The 20,052-nt window shown below is 45.3% G+C and overlaps 1 protein-coding gene across 1 annotated transcript; it reads left to right on the forward strand.

Annotated features, from left to right (window-relative positions):
- Positions 1–16: 16 nt before the first annotated feature.
- LOC138645136 (THUMP domain-containing protein 1-like) lies at positions 17–18,913 on the forward strand. The gene is made up of 4 exons (XM_069734216.1): positions 17–270; positions 8,163–8,346; positions 14,760–15,008; positions 18,372–18,913. The coding sequence occupies exons 1-4, from the start codon at positions 70–72 to the stop codon at positions 18,614–18,616; spliced, it is 879 nt and encodes a 292-aa protein (XP_069590317.1). The 5' UTR covers positions 17–69; the 3' UTR covers positions 18,617–18,913.
- The last annotated feature ends 1,139 nt before the right edge of the window (positions 18,914–20,052 follow it).

Below are 20,052 nucleotides of genomic sequence, written 5' to 3' on the forward strand. Positions count from 1 at the left end.
ATCTCTTGCTGCCGCAACTGCTCAGCTGCAGAGTCGACGCGGTTATTTGTGCGCGTGCGTGCAGCCAGGATGAGCTCCGAGGTCCAGAAGGGGAAAAAACGAGGAAAAGCGCAGTATGTGAGCAACGCCAAGCGGCACCGGGGAGGCCGGCAGCTGGAGGCGGGCATGCAGGGCATCCTCATCACCTGCAACATGAACGAGAGGAAGTGCGTGGGGGAAGCCTACAGTCTGCTCAACGAGTACGGAGACCTGCTGTACGGCGCGGAGAAGGTGGGGGACGCATGCGCCAAGTGTGTGTGTGTGCGCGGGCTTGTATCCCACGTGTGTTACTACAACTCCCAACATGCCATTACAGCTGCATAGTGTGGGCATGCTGGGAGTTGTAGTCCTGCGACAGCTGCATAGTGTGGGCATGCTGGGAGTTGTAGTCCTGCGACAGCTGCATAGTGTGGGCATGCTGGGAGTTGTAGTCCTGTGACAGCTGCATAGTGTGGGCATGCTGGGAGTTGTAGTCCTGCGACAGCTGCATAGTGTGGGCATGCTGGGAGTTGTAGTCCTGTGACAGCTGCATAGTGTGAGCATGCTGGGAGTTGTAGTCCTGTGACAGCTGCATAGTGTGGGCATGCTGGGAGTTGTAGTCCTGTGACAGCTGCACAGGTTCTGTTGCTCAGCTGCAGGCTTGGGACCTGTGCACACTGCAGGGATTTACTGACCAATGTGAATCAGGCGCTTATTCTGCTCAGTGATCATTATTATTATTTTTTGCCACAAGAACAAAAATCCACCAATTGTTTTCCATTGCTGGTGACTTGCTGGTAGGGCTTCCTACTATGCCAGAAATGCATCAGTGCTGAGGTTTCGGTTTTAAAATGGATTTTTTACTTTTTGTAATAAAGCTTGAATTTTACCAAGTTGGTTGTGTCGGTGGGGGGCTACAGCACCCACTGGTCTGCAATCATTGCAATGAGTCCACCTATGCTTAACCCCTTCATGACCCAGCCTATTTTGACCTTAAAGACCTTGCCGTTTTTTGCAATTCTGACCAGTGTCCCTTCATGAGGTAATAACTCAGGAACGCTTCAATGGATCCTAGCGGTTCTGAGATTGTTTTTTCGTGACATATTGGGCTTCATGTTAGTGGTAAATTTAGGTCAATAAATTCTGTGTTTATTTGTGATAAAAACGGAAATTTGGCGAAAATTTTGAAAATTTCGCAATTTTCACATTTTGAATTTTTATTCTGTTAAACCAGAGAGTTATGTGACACAAAATAGTTAATAAATAACATTTCCCACACGTCTACTTTACATCAGCACAATTTTGGAAACAAAATTTTTTTTTGCTAGGAAGTTATAAGGGTTAAAATTTGACCAGCGATTTCTCATTTTTACAACGAAATTTACAAAACCATTTTTTTTAGGGACCACCTCACATTTGAAGTCAGTTTGAGGGGTCTATATGGCTGAAAATACCCAAGTGACACCATTCTAAAAACTGCACCCCTCAAGGTGCACAAAACCACATTCAAGAAGTTTATTAACCCTTCAGGTGCTTCACAGCAGCAGAAGCAACATGGAAGGAAAAAATGAACATTTAACTTTTTAGTCACAAAAATGATTTTTCAGCAACAATTTTTTTATTTTCCCAATGGTAAAAGGAGAAACTGAACCACGTACGTTGTTGTCCAATTTGTCCTGAGTACGCTGATACCTCATATGTGGGGGTAAACCACTGTTTGGGCGCACGGCAGGGCTTGGAAGGGAAGGAGCGCCATTTGACTTTTTGAATGAAAAATTGGCTGCACTCTTTAGCGGACACCATGTCACATTTGGAGAGCCCCCGTGTGCCTAAAAATTGGAGCTCCCCCACAAGTGACCCCATTTTGGAAACTAGACGCCCCAAGGAACTTATCTAGATGCATAGTGAGCCCTTTAAACCCCCAGGTGCTTCACAAATTGATCCGTAAAAATGAAAAAGTACTTTTTTTTCACAAAAAAATTCTTTTAGCCTCAATTTTTTCATTTTCACATGGACAACAGGATAAAATGGATCCTAAAATTTGTTTGGCAATTTCTCCTGAGTACACCGATACTTCACATGTGGGGGTAAACCACTGTTTGGGCACATGGTAAGGCTCGGAAGGGAAGGAGCGCCATTTGACTTTTTGAATGAAAAATTATCTCCATCGATAGCGGACACCATGTCGCGTTTGGAGAGACCCTGTGTGCTTAAACATTGGAGCTCCCCCACAAGTGACCCCATTTTGGAAACTGGACCCCCCAAGGAACTTATCTAGATGCCTAGTGAGCACTTTAAACCCTCAGGTGCTTCACAAATTGATCCGTAAAAATGAAAAAGTACTTTTTTTTCACAAAAAATTTATTTTCGCCTCAATTTTTTCATTTTCACATGGGCAATAGGATAAAATGGATCCTAAAATTTGTTGAGCAATTTCTCCCGAGTACGCCGATACCTCATATGTGGGGGTAAACCACTGTTTGGGCACACGGCAGGGCTCGGAAGGGAAGGCGCGCCTTTTAACTTTTTGAATGGAAAATTAGCTCCAATTGTTAGCGGACACCATGTCGCATTTGGAGAGCCCCTGTGTGCCTATGCAATGGAGCTCCCCCACAAGTGACCCCATTTTGGAAACTAGACCCCCCAAGGAACTTATCTAGATGCATACTGAGCACTTTAAACCCCCAGGTGCTTCACAGAAGTTTATAATGCAGAGCCATGAAAATAAAAAATAATTTTTCTTTTCTCAAAAATGATTTTTTAGCCTGGAATTTCCTATTTTGCCAATGGTAATAGGAGAAATTGGACCACAAATGTTGTTGTCCAGTTTGTCCTGAGTATGCAGATACCCCATATGTGGGGGTAAACCACTGTTTGGGCGCACGGCAGGGCTCAGAAGGGAAGGCACGCCATTTGGCTTTTTAAATGGAAAATTATCTCCAATCATTAGCGGACACCATGTCGCGTTTGGAGAGCCCCTGTGTGCCTAAACATTGGAGATCCCCCACAAATTACCCCATTTTGGAAACTAGACCCCCAAAGGAACTAATCTAGATGTGTAGTGAGCACTTTGAACCCTCAAGTGCTTCACAGAAGTTTATAACGCAGAGCCATGAAAATAAAAAAAAAAAATTATTTTCTCAAAAATGAATTTTAGCCCGCAATTTTTAATTTTCCCAAGGGTAACAGGAGAAATTTGACCCCAAAAGTTGTTGTCCAGTTTCTCCTGAGTACGCTGATACCCCATATGTGGGGGTAAACCACTGTTTAGGCACATGCTGGGGCTCGGAAGTGAAGTAGTGACGTTTTGAAATGCAGACTTTGATGGAATGCTCTGCGGGCGTCACGTTGCGTTTGCAGAGCCCCTGATGTGGCTAAACAGTAGAAACCCCCCACAAGTGACCCCATTTTGGAAACTAGACCCCGAAAGGAACTTATCTAGATGTGAGGTGAGCACTTTGAACCCCCAAGTGCTTCACATAAGTTCATAACACAGAGCAGTGAAAATAATAAATACGTTTTCTTTCCTCAAAAATAATTTTTTAGCCCAGAATTTTTTATTTTCCCAAGGGTTACAGGAGAAATTGGACCACAAAAGTTGTTGTCCAGTTTCTCCTGAGTACGCTGATACCCCATGTGTGGGGGTAAACCACTGTTTGGGCACACGTGGGGGCTCAGAAGGGAAGTAGTGACTTTTGAAATGCAGACTTTGATGGAATGGTCTGCGGGCGTCACATTGCGTTTGCAGAGCCCCTGGTGTGCCTAAACAGTAGAAACCCCCCACAAGTGACCCCATTTTGGAAACTAGACCCCCAAAGGAACTTATCTAGATGTGTGGTGAGCACTTTCAACCCCCAAGTGCTTTACAGAAGTTTATAACGCAGAGCCGTGAAAATAATAAATACGTTTTCTTTCCTCAAAAATAATTTTTTAGCCCAGAATTTTTTATTTTCCCAAGGGTTACAGGAGAAATTGGACCACAAAAGTTGTTGTCCAGTTTCTCCTGAGTACGCTGATGCCCCATGTGTGGGGGTAAACCACTGTTTGGGCACACGTGGGGGCTCAGAAGGGAAGTAGTGACTTTTGAAATGCAGACTTTGATGGAATGGTCTGCGGGCGTCACGTTGCGTTTGCAGAGCCCCTGGTGTGCCTAAACAGTAGAAACCCCCCACAAGTGACCCCATTTTGGAAACTAGACCCCGAAAGGAACTTATCTAGATATGTGGTGAGCACTTTGAACCCCCAAGTGCTTCACAGACGTTTACAACGCAGAGCCGTGAAAATAAAAAATCATTTTTCTTTCCTCAAAAATGATGTTTTAGCAAGCAATTTTTTATTTTCTCAAGGGTAACAGGAGAAATTGGACCCCAGTAATTGTTGCGCAGTTTGTCCTGAGTATGCTGGTACCCCATATGTGGGGGTAAACCACTGTTTGGGCACACGTCGGGGTTCGGAAGTGAGGGAGCACCATTTGAATTTTTGAATACAAGATTGGCTGGAATCAATGGTGGCGCCATGTTGCGTTTGGAGACCCCCTGAAGTGCCTAAACAGTGGAAACCCCTCAATTCTACCTCCAACACACCCCTAACCCTTATCCCAACTGTAGCCGTAACCCTAATCACAACCCTAACCCCAACACACCCCTAACCACAACCCTAACCCCAACACACCCCTAACCCTAACCACAACCCTAATTCCAACCCAACTCTAAGGCTATGTGCCAACGTTGCGGATTCGTATGAGATTTTTCAGCATCATTTTTGAAAAATCCGCGGGTAAAAGGCACTGCGTTTTACCTGTGGATTTACCGTGGATTTCCAGTGTTTTTTGTGCGGATTTCACCTGTGGATTCCTATTGAGGAACAGGTGTAAAACGCTGCGGAATCCGCACAAAGAATTGGCATGCTGCGGAAAATACAACGCAGCGTTCCCGCGCGGTATTTTCTGCACCATGGGCACAGCGGATTTGGTTTTCCATATGTTTACATGGTACTGTAAACCCGATGGAACACTGCTGCGGATCCGCAGCGGCCAATCCGCACCGTGTGCACATAGCCTAATTCTAAAGGTATGTGCACACGCTGCGGAAAACGCTGCGGATCCGCAGCAGTTTCCCATGAGTTTACAGTTCAATGTGAACCTATGGGAACAAAAAAATCGCTGTACACATGCTGCGGAAAAACTGCACGGAAACGCAGCGGTTTACATTCCGCAGCATGTCACTTCTTTCTGCGGATTCCGCAGCGGTTTTAGAACTGCTCCAATAGAAAATCGCAGTTGTAAAACCGCAGTGAAATGCGCAGAAAAACCGCGGTAAATCCACGATAAATCGGCAGCGGTTTAGCACTGTGGATTTTTCAAATCCGCTGCGGAAAAATCCGCATAGGACCAGAATACGTGTGCACATACCGAAACCCTAACCCTAGCCCTAACCCTACCCCTACCCCTACCCCTAACCCTACCCCTACCCCTAGTTCTTACCCCAACCTTAGTGAAAAAAAAAAAAATTCTTTATTTTTTTTATTGTCCCTATCTATGGGGGTGACAAAGGGGGGGGTCATTTACTATTTTTTTTATTTTGATCACTGAGATAGGATATATCTCAGTGATCAAAATTCACTCTGGAACGAATCTGCCGGCCGGCAGATTCGGCGGGCGCACTGCACATGCGCCCGCCATTTTGGAAGATGGCGGCGCCCAGGAAAGAAGACGGACGGACCTCGGGCGGCCAGGTAAGTATAAGGGGGGGGGAGATCAGGGCACGGGGGGGGCGTCGGAGCACGGGGGGGTGGATCGGATCATGGGGGGGGTGGATCGGAACACGGGAGGGAGGATTGGAGCACGGGGAAGGATTGGAGCACGGGGTGAGGGATCGCTGTGCGGGGGGGGGGTGGATCGGAGCACGGGGGGGGGGGTCGCTGTGTGCGGGGGGGGGATCGGAGTGCGGGAGGGTTTGATTGCAGCACAGGGGGTGTGATTGGTGCACGGGGAAGCGGACAGGAGGACGGGGGAGCGGAGCACAGGACGGAGGGGAGCGGACCACAGATCGGGGGGCTGGGGGGGCGATCGGAGGGGTGGGGTGGGTGCACATAAGTGTTTCCAGCCATGGCCGATGATATTGCAGCATCGGCCATGGCTGGATTGTAATATTTCACCAGTTTTTTTAGGTGAAATATTACAAATCGCTCTGATTGGCAGTTTCACTTTCAACAGCCAATCAGAGCGATCGTAGCCACGAGGGGGTGAAGCCACCCCCCCTGGGCTAAACTACCACTCCCCCTGTCCCTGCAGATCGGGTGAAATGGGAGTTAACCCTTTCACCCGGCCTGCAGGGACGCGATCTTTCCATGACGCATATGCTGCGTCATGGGTCGGAATGGCACCGACTTTCATGACGCAGCGTATGCGTCAAAGGTCGGGAAGGGGTTAAGGTACCTTCACACTAAACGATATCGCTAGCGATCGGTGATGTTGCAGCGTCCTCGCCAGCGATATCGTTCAGTTTGACAGGCAGCAGCGATCAGAATCCTGCTTTGATGTCGTTGGTCGGAGCTAGAAGGCCAGAACTTTATTTTGTCGCTGGCTCTCCCGCTGACATCGCTGAATCGGCGTGTGTGACGCCGATTCAGCGATGTCTTCGCTGGTAACCAGGGTAAACATCGGGTTACTAAGCGCAGGGCCGTGCTTAGTAACCCGATGTTCACCCTGGTTACCATCCTAAAAGTAAAAAAACAAACGCTTCATACTTACCTTCAGCTGTCTGTCCCCGGCGCTGTGCTTTCCTGCACTCACTGTGAGCACAGCGTCCGGAAAGCAGAGCGGTGACGTCACCGCTGTGCTTTCTGGCCACTGTGCTCAGTCAGTGCAGAGAAGCAGAGCGCCGGGGACAGACACCGGAAGGTAAGTATGTAGTGTTTTTTTTTTTTTTTTTTTTTTTACTTTTAGGATGGTAACCAGGGTAAACATCGGGTTACTAAGCACGGAACTGCGCTTAGTAACCCGATGTTTGCCCTGGTTACCGGCATCGTGGAGAGCGGTCTGTGTGACAGCTCTCCAGCGACCAAACAGCGACGCTGCAGCGATCTGGATCGCTGCAGCGTCGTTTAGTGTGAAGGTACCTTTAGTCCTAGATCCCGGTAACTTGCATTGGATGCAGATTAGGCTACGTTCACATTTGCGTTGCGTCATGCGCCCCTATATTTAACATGGGGGGCGCATGGACATGCGTTGTGCTGCGTTTTGTGACGCATGCGTTTTTTTGTGCGCAAGCGTCTGGGCGCAGAGGACGCTGCTTGTTGCATTTTTTGCGCTATAAAAATGAACGCATGCGTCACAAAACTCTGCGTTTTGCAGCGTTTTTGCATGCGTTGCGTCGCCGACGCAGCACACAACAACGCAAATGTGAACGTAGCCTTACTGCTGATCGGTAGTAACCCCTTCATCCTTGTACCAGTCTGTCATTGTTTCTTGATTAATTTATGTGTACTTTGTATGTAATCCCTTCCCATGGAATCAATGGTGCTCTAGGATAATGATTTCTATTCAGCTGTCACGCTCCCCGCTGCCGGCCAGTCCGAGCATTGCGATGCAATAACGTCCGAGAATCTTCCCTCCCTGGTCGGAGAGATCTACCTTCTCCACGCTCCATTCTGAGTGATTGTCTGCTCTCGTGTGTACATGGAGACCTGTGGGGGGAGACGCCGGCGGGGGGATTTTCAAACTATCGTTTCTCTGAAATGCTGCAGTGTTTCTCGGTAAATCATGCAGCCAGGCTGCCTGTAGTACGGGCAGCATTAATCTAATGGCAGCTTTTGTTTAAAGGTTTGCAAGCACTCTACAGTGTTTCCTTGCACAGAAGTTTTCTTAATTAGCCATTTTCCATTCAAGTAAGTGTCTTTATGATCAGTGTAGAGCCGCCCCCTCTATCCCTTCACGGCCCCCCATCTGTGCAGGGAATAGCAGCCGGCCCCGTTCACTTGGAAAAGGCAGCGCTGCAGCTCTCTGTACGGTGTATGGAGTAGGTTTTCAGTGTGGATTTCTTGGCACAAGTCTGCAGCTCCGGGCCTGCGCCGATGTCGTGCATCCCCAAATTAAAAGTAAATGCTGTTGATGGATCTAACTTTTTTTCTTTCTCCATTGACAGCTCTGTGATAAAGGAGACAGACTCTCGGGCAGCGAAGAGGAAGAAGAAGATGATGACGACGTTGAAGCTGCTTTGAAGAAAGAAGTTGACCAGATTCGTACATCGACTGAAAAGAATTTGCGCAGATTTCAGTCAGTAGAAAGTGGCGCTAATAATGTTGTTTTCATTAGGACCCTGAATGTAGGTAAGATCACGTCCTTCCCCCTCTACATGACTTGCTGGAGAAGTGGATTCACCTGATGCAGATCTGTTAGCAGAAACTCCTGATCTCTTCCATACTTGTTAATGGGGTCGTATTCGAGGCAGGTGGATGGATTTCTACAAGCCGTGTTTAGCACAATGAGGCATACAAGCAAACTTCTGCAACAGATCTGTTTCCAGACGCTGCATCCACTGCAACATCATAATCTGCCACATATGCTGCATCATATTTACTGCAGATGTTACCTCCTATATTGCAAAGGTCAGAATCCACAGCGTAAATTGACAGGTTGTGGATGTGAAGACCAGAGCGATACCCAATTTGCCCTTTTTTTTTTTTTTCCTGCAGCTTGTGAATGAGGTTTCGTAAATTCTGATCCACCACCCTGATGCTGTGCACAGCAAATTTTCCCATTTTTATTCTGCTTTTTTTACAACCCATGTGAATATACCCTAATATAAGGAGGAAATAAGAGCCTTCCTTATACTAGCCATGCGGTCTGTCCCTTGCCTATAGTGATAGATGAGTGGTGGCAGCGTGAGTCTGAGGACTGCTCATTCTCAGGTCGGTATGTTACTTTCTTAAAGGCTCGTTCCACTACTTTAGTATTTGTGACCTATCATTTGCATAGCAGCTGTTGTGCAGTACCTGGCAGTGCCAGGTTAAGCACTAAGTGTTAAGCACTAAGCGTTAAAGGGGCTGTATTGGTCTGTGTCCCCACTGCTGGTGCTGAGAATAGCTGATCTTGGGGGTGCCAAGTGTCATACCATCACCAATGTAATGATCAAGCGTGCTCGCCACTCAAGTGAGCGTCGGGGTGCTGGGATACGGATCGAGTACTGCAGGTGCCATGCTCCAGATTCCGCCTCACATGTTTTGCAGCTGTTAGACAGCCAATAAGCACGAATGGATTGCCAGTGTATGTCAGACTCTCTATATCTTTTTGGCTGTCTAACAGTCGCAACACATGCGGGCACTTAAGCATGTCGATCAAGCACCTGTGATACTAGATGCATACCCCCGATACTTGCTCTTCACTATTAATGACCTATACCCCTACATTCAGAAATTAAAAGGTAATCCAACAACTCTCGCTTCCACACCCACAGGTGATCGTCCGTCCACCACTTGCCTGGTCTTGTGCTCCCTCGGCACATCCTGTTAATTAGCATCCCATGCATGATACCACCGAATGCCACATCAAGTTCAAGATGTGCAGGATTAAAAAAATAAATGGCTGCTTTCTTCCAACAACGCCACCATCTGTGCACAGGTTGTGTCAGGTATTGCAAGCTCAGCTCCATTGAAATTAATGTCATAACACAACTTGTGGACAGGTATGGCACAGTTGCTGGAATGACATAACCATATTTTTCAAACACCTTCAACCTCTTAGCGCATAATGATGTCCCTGTACATCAATGCTGGGGTCAGCGTGTGTGGAGGGGTCTCAGGAGCAGAGCTCTCCAGTCTTCACATAAGGTAGATGCCGACTATGTTATATAGCTAGCAGCTACGGCCAGAGCTGAGCCCTAATCGTTGCTGTTAACCATTTAGATGCTGCTATCAATCTTTGACAGCGACAATCAAATTAAGCTGTTGCTGGTGGACACATGCACCGGTTCCCATTGGCCCCTCGTGATGCACCGATGGGCTATCATGGTAGCCGGAGGTCTGCAGAAGCCTCATAGGTCGCGATTTACACTATATACTGCAGTATTGTGGTATATGGTATAAGCAATTGGATGATCGCTAATTCAAATCCCTTAAAGGGAATAAAAAAAAGCAAAATTATTTAAAAAAAAAAAAACATTAAAATTACTACTTTATCCCTCCTATAAGAATAGAGATTAATAAAAGTAAAAATTATTTGGAATCGCCGTGTTCATATGTTTGGCCTATCAAAATAGAAAGTTAACCAGTTCATAAACTAGTTATTTCCTTCCCTCCTTGATCAGGTATATTTTTGGATTTATCGTATGTGCGCTTTAAATGGCTCTATCGTTTTTTTTTTTTCTCAATCAGATATTCAAATAATGTTTGCCCTTTTTTTTTTTTCTTGCAACACACATGTAAATTTTATATATATTTTTTTCTCCGATCACTTCCACGACAGCAGTATCGGAGGAGTTCTCCCCGCCCAAATGGGAGACAGGAAACAGAAGAGGTTAAATACCCTCCCCTTCCTGCAACCACCAGTGTCTTTCCTGTCCCCTATGGGGCATGAAGAGGTCCAGGATAGTGCTTCCGTGGCCGACGATCGGGAGCACTTCTTATAATAATAATAATAATCTTTATTTTTATATAGCGCTAACATATTCCGCAGCGCTTTACACACATTATCATTGCTGTCCCCATTGGGGCTCACAATCTAAATTCCCTGTCAGTATGTCTTTGGAATGTGGGAGGAAACCGGAGAACCCGGAGGAAACCCACGCAAACACGGAGAGAACATACAAACTCTTTGCAGATGTTGTCCTTAGTGGGGCTTGAACCCAGGACTCCAGCGCTGCAAGGCTGCTGTGCTATCCACTGCGCCACCGTGCTGCCCCTTCTTACCCTTTTATGCCGGGCAGCCGAGGTCGGGGGCTCCGCTCTCCTCCTCCGGTGGCTGCTTCCGTCTCCAAAGCTCTTGTGCGACTCGTGACCCCCTTTCCCGCCCTTCCTGCGCCTCTTCGTGGGGTAATATAAACATAAGGATGAATGACCTTGGGGAGATCAAAACATCCAACACCGCGGAGACACCATCACGTGTTTTTCAACGCAGTGATCCAGAACACTGCCCCCATCCCTTATGGGAAATATGCAAATGCATGTAGAAAAGCCGCGGAGACAACATCACGTGTTTCTCAACGCAATCAATAAATAGCCAGGTCTTTCACCGGGAAGGAACAACCACGGGAAGGGCAGCATCCAAAAAGGAAAACCTATGCCTCGTGGGGTAAAGCAGGGCGGTGACGTGCGGCCGGGGTCCTGTAGCTCCTCGGCATCTTCCTCCCGCTTTGCTGCTGGATCCAGCGTTTTGTGTGCACTGGAAGTGACGTTGGCCCAAACTTCCGGTTTGTTCCTGTGTGTTCCACGCTGGAGCGCACACCGGCTGGCGTTTTCCGGAGCAGGCAGTAATTGGGGCGTCCTCTTTGGGGTCCCCCCTTTTGGACCACATGGAGGAAGAGCACTCAACTAACGCTGGGACCTCGATCCTTCAAAATCCTGGTCTGGGGATGCCTCCAGGTAAGGCCCATTTGTCTGTGTTCCTTTGTGACTGTTGACAGACTGACCTATGGACGGTAACAAACCCTTACACTGCTTCTGCAGCTACTGTAAGTAGCGGATGTGGTCCCTTACTATCCAGGGTATAACCTTATGGTGACTTAGTATACCTTTCTCTTTCTTTTAAGGAGACCAGGTCCCTGCCCCTAAAAAGGATAAGGTGCACATCCGCAAGTGTGGTTAAGAAACCGCTTTCTGCTGGAAGGGAATTGTTCCTTATGGGAGATCCCCAAGGTAGATGTGCAGGTGTCCAGGGTCTCTAAAAGGATGGCTCTTCCTTTCAAAGACCCTTCCCGGCTCAAGGATCCCATGGATCTTAGAATCGAGAGCTTGTTAAGAGAATCATGGGACACCTCCACTAATCTACTAAGAATGAATGTGGCCTCTACGTGCGTCGCCGGGTCTTTATTCCACTTGCTTCAAACGTTAGAGAATCACCTTCCCCAGGCTTCTAGGGAGGAGGTACTGGACTTTCTTCCCCCTACTCCAGAAAGCAACGGGATTCCTGGCGGATGCCTCGGCTGAGTCCGTCCGTGTACCAGCAAGTTCAGCAGTCCTCTCCATTTCATCCTGGAGAGCACTATGGCTTAAGTCGTGAGGGGGTGACCATACCTCTAAAACTAAGCTCTGTGGTAATTCCTTTCAGGGACACTATGTATTTGGCCCGGCCCTTGCCAAAATTTTAGACAAGGCTACGGATAAAAACATAGTAACATAGTTAGTAAGGCCGAAAAAAGACATTTGTCCATCCAGTTCAGCCTATATTCCATCATAATAAATCCCCAGATCTACGTCCTTCTACAGAACCTAATAATTGTATGATACAATATTGTTCTGCTCCAGGAAGACATCCAGGCCTCTCTTGAACCCCTCGACTGAGTTTGCCATCACCACCTCCTCAGGCAGGCAATTCCAGATTCTCACTGCCCTAACAGTAAAGAATCCTCTTCTATGTTGGTGGAAAAACCTTCTCTCCTCCAGACGCAAAAAATGCCCCCTTGTGCCCGTCACCTTCCTTGGTATAAACAGATCCTCAGCGAGATATTTGTATTGTCCCCTTATATACTTATACATGGTTATTAGATCGCCCCTCAGTCGTCTTTTTTCTAGACTAAATAATCCTAATTTCGCTAATCTATCTGGGTATTGTAGTTCTCCCATCCCCTTTATTAATTTTGTTGCCCTCCTTTGTACTCTCTCTAGTTCCATTATATCCTTCCTGAGCACCGGTGCCCAAAACTGGACACAGTACTCCATGTGCGGTCTAACTAGGGATTTGTACAGAGGCAGTATAATGCCCTCATCATGTGTATCCAGTCTTCTTTTAATGCACCCCATGATCCTGTTTGCCTTGGCAGCTGCTGCCTGGCACTGGCTGCTCCAGGTAAGTTTATCATTAACTAGGATCCCCAAGTCCTTCTCCCTGTCAGATTTACCCAGTGGTTTCCCATTCAGTGTGTAATGGTGATATTGATTCCTTCTTCCCATGTGTATAACCTTACATTTATCATTGTTTAACCTCATCTGCCACCTTTCAGCCCAAGTTTCCAACTTATCCAGATCCATCTGTAGCAGAATACTATCTTCTCTTGTATTAACTGCTTTACATAGTTTTGTATCATCTGCAAATATCGATATTTTACTGTGTAAAACTTCTACCAGATCATTAATGAATATGTTGAAGAGAACAGGTCCCAATACTGACCCCTGCGGTACCCCACTGGTCACAGCGACCCAGTTAGAGACTATACCATTTATAACCACCCTCTGCTTTCTATCACTAAGCCAGTTACTAACCCATTTACACACATTTTCCCCCAGACCAAGCATTCTCATTTTGTGTACCAACCTCTTGTGCGGCACGGTATCAAACGCTTTGGAAAAATCGAGATATACCACGTCCAATGACTCACCGTGGTCCAGCCTATAGCTTACCTCTTCATAAAAACTGATTAGATTGGTTTGACAGGAGCGATTTCTCATAAACCCATGCTGATATGGAGTTAAACAGTTATTCTCATTGAGATAATCCAGAATAACATCCCTCAGAAACCCTTCAAATATTTTACCAACAATAGAGGTTAGACTTACTGGCCTATAATTTCCGGGTTCACTTTTAGAGCCCTTTTTGAATATTGGCACCACATTTGCTATGCGCCAGTCCTGCGGAACAGACCCTGTCGCTATAGAGTCCCTAGAAATAATGGTTTATCTATTACATTACTTAGTTCTCTTAGTACTCGTGGGTGTATGCCATCCGGACCCGGAGATTTATCTATTTTAATCTTATTTAGCCGGTTTCGCACCTCTTCTTGGGTTAGATTGGTGACCCTTAATATAGGGTTTTCATTGTTTCTTGGGATTTCACCTAGCATTTCATTTTCCACCGTGAATACCGTGGAGAAGAAGGTGTTTAATATGTTAGCTTTTTCTCTTACCCCATGACGGCACTAACGAGAGAGAGGGATCCGCCCTCAGGGACAGGAAACCCACAGGTTAAAAAGGCGGGACCTCTCCTCCACCTCAGTTCGGTTTCCTGTCCCTGACGGGGAACCCACAGCTCACCGTTCGTCGCGGGATTCCAGGGACCATCCGAGGGTGAGTATATCAATATTTTTTATTCTTTATTTTACACATGAATATGGATCCCAGGGCCTGAAGGAGTTTCCTCTCCTTCAGACCCTGGGATCCATTACAGGATACATTCCGATATTTGTGTCCCATTGACTTGTATTGGTATTGGATATCGGTATCGGCGATATCCGATATTTTTCGGATATCGGCCGATACCATCCGATACCGATACTTTCAAATATCGGACGGTATCGCTGAACACTACTGGTAAGTCTAATTCTATTTATCTGCTATTTACATCCTCAAAGGACTGCTAAAACATTTTAAACCATTTTCACCTTCCATTGAAATTATTTGCCTTTTTTTTTTTTCTTCTTTTATTATATACAATGTGTCTCCCATAGTGATAAATGACCTATGGGGAGCATTTGATCATATTGAAATGTGTATTTTTTTTTTTTTTTTTTTTGCTGATTCCCTCTGCAACCGGGGCTAGTGTTTTTTTTGTCATAAACATAACTTCTATTTTTAATATTTGTGATTTCTTTCAGAGCCGGAGAAGTTGGTTCACCACATTTTAAAGGATCTGAACACTACGAAGAAGAAGAAGACACGGGTCATCCTTCGTATGCTACCCGTCACCGGTACTTGTAAAGCTTTCCCCGAGGATCTCAAGAAATACGCAGAGACGTTCCTCCATCCTTGGTTTAAAGCTCCCAACAAAGGAACGTTTCAGATTGTGTATAAGGCAAGAAATAATAATCACATGAACAGAGAGGAGGTCATAAAGGACCTGGCAGGTGAGAAAGCATGGCGGCATCCGTGTGTAGTAGCATGCCATCTTCACGTGTGATATGTTACATTATAGGTTTCAAATCCGTACAACCGATGCTGTCCAGACACTTGAGAGCATGAACAAAGAATATGTAGGCTGCTATAATTTCACCATTAGCAGGGAACATGGGAAGGGACAATATGAAAGAGTTGTTGTGGACAGGGACAAGTTGGCATTCAATCAGGTAGGTGGCACGCCCAGTGAATTAGCTGGAGACTGGTGCTAGTTCCTGAGCTCCTGTAGAGCAATAGTCGGAAGAGTGAAGGAACTGCACATCTAAAGGCACATAGACATATGCTCCAGATGGGATTTACTGACAGAACTGGATATCCAATTGTCACACCTCAGTAAGTACAGCATTAGTTAACATTTCGGATGAAAAATCCTTCATCAGACGTATAGGCTCACTGCATATGGGTTAAGGCGATCCAGGGTGCTGGGTGGGCTTCCCCCAAACAGGGACAGCCACTATCAAACCATATCGAGTCACCCTGGATTCTCTAACCTACAGTCATGGCCAAAAGTATTGACACCCCTGCAATTCTGTCAGATAATACTCATTTTCTTCCTGAAAATGATTGCTAACACAAATTATTTGGTATTATCTTCATTTAATTTGTCTTAAATGAAAAAACACAAAAAGAATTGTCCTAAAACCAAATTGGATATAATTCCACACCAAACATAAAAAAGGGGGTGGACAAAAGTATTGGCACTGTTCGAAAAATCATGTGATGCTTCTCTAATTTGTGTAATTAACAGCACCTGTAACTTACCTGTGGCACCTAACAGGTGTTGGTAATAACTAAATCACTCTTGCAGCCAGTTGACATGGATTAAAGTTGACTCAACCTCTGTCCTGTGTCCTTGTGTGAACCACATTGAGCATGGAGAAAAGAAAGAAGACCAAAGAACTGTCTGAGGACTTGAGAAACCAAATTGTGAGGAAGCATGAGCAATCTCCAGGCTACAAGTCCATCTCCAAAGACCTGAATGTTCCTGTGTCTACCATGCGCAGTGTCATCAAGAAGTGTAAAGCCCATGGAATTGTGGCTAACCTCCCTAGATGTGGATGGAAAAGAAAAATTGACAAAAGATTTCAATGCAAGATTGTGCGGATGTTGGATAAAGAACCTCGACTAACATCCAAACAAGTTCAAGCTGCCCTGCAGTCCGAGGGTACAACAGTGTCAACCCGTACTATCCGTCGGTGTCTGAATGAAAATGGACTGTATGGTTGGAGACCCAGGAAGACCCCACTTCTTACCCCGAGACATAAAAAAGCCAGGCTGGAGTTTGCCAAAACTTACCTGAAAAAGCCTAAAACGTTTTGGAAGAATGTTCTCTGGTTAGATGAGACAAAAGTAGAGCTTTTTGGGCAAAGGCATCAACATAGAGTTTACAGGAGAAAAAAAGAGGCATCCAAAGAAAAGAACACGGTCCCTAAAGTCAAACATGGCGGAGGTTTCCTGATGTTTTGGGGTTGCTTTGCTGCCTCTGGCACTGGACTGCTTGACCGTGTGCATGGCATTATAAAGTCTGAAGACTACCAACAAATTTTGCAGCATAATGTAGGGCCCAGTGTGAGAAAGCTGGGTCTCCCTCAGAGGTCATGGGTCTTCCAGCCGGACAATGACCCAAAACACACTTCAAAAAGCACTAGAAAATGGTTTGAGAGAAAGCACTGGAGACTTCTAAGGTGGCCAGCAATGAGTCCAGACCTGAATCCCATAGAATACCTGTGAAGAGATCTAAAAATGGCAGTTTGGAGAAGGCACCCTTCAAATATCAGGGACCTGGAGCAGTTTGCCAAAGAAGAATGGTCTAAAATTCCAACAGAGCATTGTAAGAAACTCATTGATGGTTACCGGAAGTGGTTGGTCGCAGTTATTTTGGCTAAAGGTTGTGCAACCAAGTATTAGGCTGAGGGTGCCAATACTTTTGTCTGGCCCATTTTTGGAGTTTTGTGTGAAATGATCAATGTTTTGCTTTTTGCTTCATTCTCTTTTGTGTTTTTTCATTTAAGACACATTAAATCAAGACAATAATACCAAATAATTTGTGTTTGCAATCATTTTCAGGAAGAAAATGAGTATTATCTGACAGAATTGCAGGGGTGTCAATACTTTTGACCATGACTGTATATGTGGTGAACATAGCCTATACATCTGATGAAGGGTTTTTTACCCAAAACGTTACGTAATTGGATAGCCAATCCCATCAATAAATCCAATTTGAAGAATCTTCACGTGACTTTTAGGTGTGAAGTTCCTTCACTCTGTTTACAAGTTGGCATTGCAGTCATTACATGGGATCCTATAGCAAAAAGATCACAAGGCCCCTTTATTTTGATAACCTTTCTTACTCCATTTGCAGCTCCTGGATCATTTTCCTTTTCCCCTACTTGCCATCACATTGCTTTGAGGTCCCTGCTGCATGCCACAAGCTGTAGTGATTGCTGCACTCTTTATAAAATATTAATGGTGGTGTAAGATGCTGATGGGCACAGAGTTGCTTACTGCTTTACCCTCATTCATTTCCAATTTTACTGTCTCCTTTGTACTTTTTGGGTGGGCCATCATTTTGTCAGTGGGGGTCAAACTGCCGGGACCTGCAATGATTCAGAGAGTGATTGAGCAGGGGTATTTCTCTGCACTGTGGCGCTCTGTCACCCGCTCTGCTGGCAATTGCAGCACAGCTCAGGTGAAGTAAGGGGAACACTTTAAAAAGGACGCCCATACTGTGAATCCAGAAAAAAAAAATCAAAACTAAAAACCAAAGCCAGAATTGCTGTTTTTGATCATATCAGAAATATGTTCCAAAATTCTGAAAACTACGCAAAAATACCAAGCCCTAACAAAACTGTCTGTGTAAAACTTACGGCTCTCGGAACAACAGCCAAGTGTTGATTGTTTTTTTTTTTTTTTTTTTTAAAGTGATTTTTCTTGTGTAAAAGTACTAAATGGTAAAAAGAACTGTCTTATTAAGTATCGCCATAATTGTATTAACCTGTACTATAAAACTATCATTTATCTGACACTGAATGCCATTAAAATTAATTCTAATGAACACTGGGGAAGAGGATTCATATTTAACTTCCTTGGGGAGCATTGCATGGCCTATAAGTCTCCATACACCAACCTGCCACTCTCCAAAAAGAGAAATTTTAACACTTGACTCCTTTAAAATTACAAAAAAAAAAAACAAAATCACTAAAGTTGCTCTTTATGGTCACTTTTTAATTCATTATGTATGAACAGAAAAGTCAAATGTTCCTGTTTTAGTTAGATTTTTCTTCTGGATTGACTGACACGGTTTTATGTTTCAGGACTAGTTGGGAACCTGAATCCGGAGAATAAGGTGGACCTGACCAATCCTGAGTTCACCATTGTAGTGGAGATTATCAGGAACGTCTGCTGCCTGAGCGTGGTGAAGGACTATACCTTGTTCAGGAAATATAACCTACAGGAGGTGGTAAAGAGCGCCAAAGAGGAGAAACCACAGGAACCAGCTGGGGATGCCGGAAAGGAGAAAACAGAAGAGCAAAGCAACGAAGACCCTGCAGTGGTCTGAGATGCCTAAAAAATACGTACATGTAGAGCCCAGGAGAAATCAAATCAGCAAACATCCAGGCACAAAAAATCCCCTGTATGTTGGTTTAGTAACATAAACCCCTTTAGCTGCTGTTATTTTCCCCTTTGTACATTTTTGCCCCCTCCTTAGAGCAGCGCTTGAAATAAGTGATTTTCTGATTTTTAGTAAGGTTATGGTGCACATGGACAATTTGGTCATTGTGTTGCTTTCCAGTTATGTTTACTATGACATAAAAACTGGGTTCCTCTGGGAAAATAAACTTTTATTTTTTGATCATTTTGGGTAGGTTTTAATTTAACAATGTGAGTGATGGATCTGTAAGCCAGAAACCATATACTGCATCGGAAGACGTAGTCAACAGAGCATGTCCATTATCATCTGATGGGGGGGGGGGGGGGGGAAATGTTGTGCTTTATCTCCAAATTAAAAACCTAAGGGAAAAGTGTCAGGAATGTCATGTGTCAACCCCCAACCTCACGGGCACACCATTGACGTCTCATACAGTATCTAGTGCCATTTAATGATTGGTTTGTGGTCCTTCCTGTAGTTCATGCGACCTGTCTGCTCTCCTTATTTGTCTGTTTTACTAAACCCTTTTTTTTTTTCCCATGACGTTGCCACGCTTCAGCATTTTATTTTGGAACTGTTTTCTCTTTGCTAGTCCTGCTGGAAATGTATGAACAAACTGACACGTCGGATAGTAATAGGTTTGTTGTTGCGAGGATGTCCTTTTATGAGGAATGGAAGTATTCACTAACTTGGGTTTCATGGACTGGCAGCAACTCAACAGACCCGAACTCATCAGCATCTCAACCCATTCACGACATGCGCCGTACTAGTACAGCGCATGTCGTGTCTTCCCCTTTTTTTGTGGGCTCCGGCGCTGAGCCCACATCAAAGTCGCAACATGTCAGCTGTTTTGTACAGATGACATGTGAGCGCAATAGCGGCAGGTGGAATCGCGATCCACCTGCCGCTATTAACTAGTTAAATGCCACTGTCAAACGCTGATAGCTGCATTTAACTACCGCTTCCGGCCATCGGGTTGGAAGTGCGCGCATTGACGACCCCCGTCATGTGATCGGTGGCCAGCGATGCGTCGGCATGACAACCTGAGGTCTCCTTGAGACCTCTATGGTTGTTGATGCCGGCTTGCTGCTGATGATCGCTCCTATGTAGCAGAGCCGATCCAGTTGTGCCAGCTTCCAGCCTCCCATGGAGGCTATTGAAGCATGGCAAAAGTAAAAAAAAAAAAAAGTTTTAAAAAATATAAAATTTTAAATCATCCCCCTTTCGCCCCATTCAAAATAAAAAAATTAAAAAAAATCAAACACATATTTGGTATTGCTGCGTTCAAAATCGCCCGATCTATCAATTAAAAAAAGTATTAACCTGATCGCTAAACAGCGTAGCGA

This window comes from Ranitomeya imitator, chromosome 7 (assembly GCF_032444005.1).
Source record: "Ranitomeya imitator isolate aRanImi1 chromosome 7, aRanImi1.pri, whole genome shotgun sequence".
Lineage (NCBI taxonomy): Eukaryota > Metazoa > Chordata > Amphibia > Anura > Dendrobatidae > Ranitomeya > Ranitomeya imitator.

Excerpts from the sequence above, each read along its gene's own strand:
- LOC138645136 (XM_069734216.1), top strand. The coding sequence starts at position 70 with ATGAGCTCCGAGGTCCAGAAGGGGAAAAAACGAGGAAAAGCGCAGTAT. Across the intron at positions 8,347-14,759 it reads CATTAGGACCCTGAATGTAG|AGCCGGAGAAGTTGGTTCAC; the intron begins GTAAGATCACGT and ends GATTTCTTTCAG. Across the intron at positions 15,009-18,371 it reads GGTCATAAAGGACCTGGCAG|GACTAGTTGGGAACCTGAAT; the intron begins GTGAGAAAGCAT and ends TTTATGTTTCAG.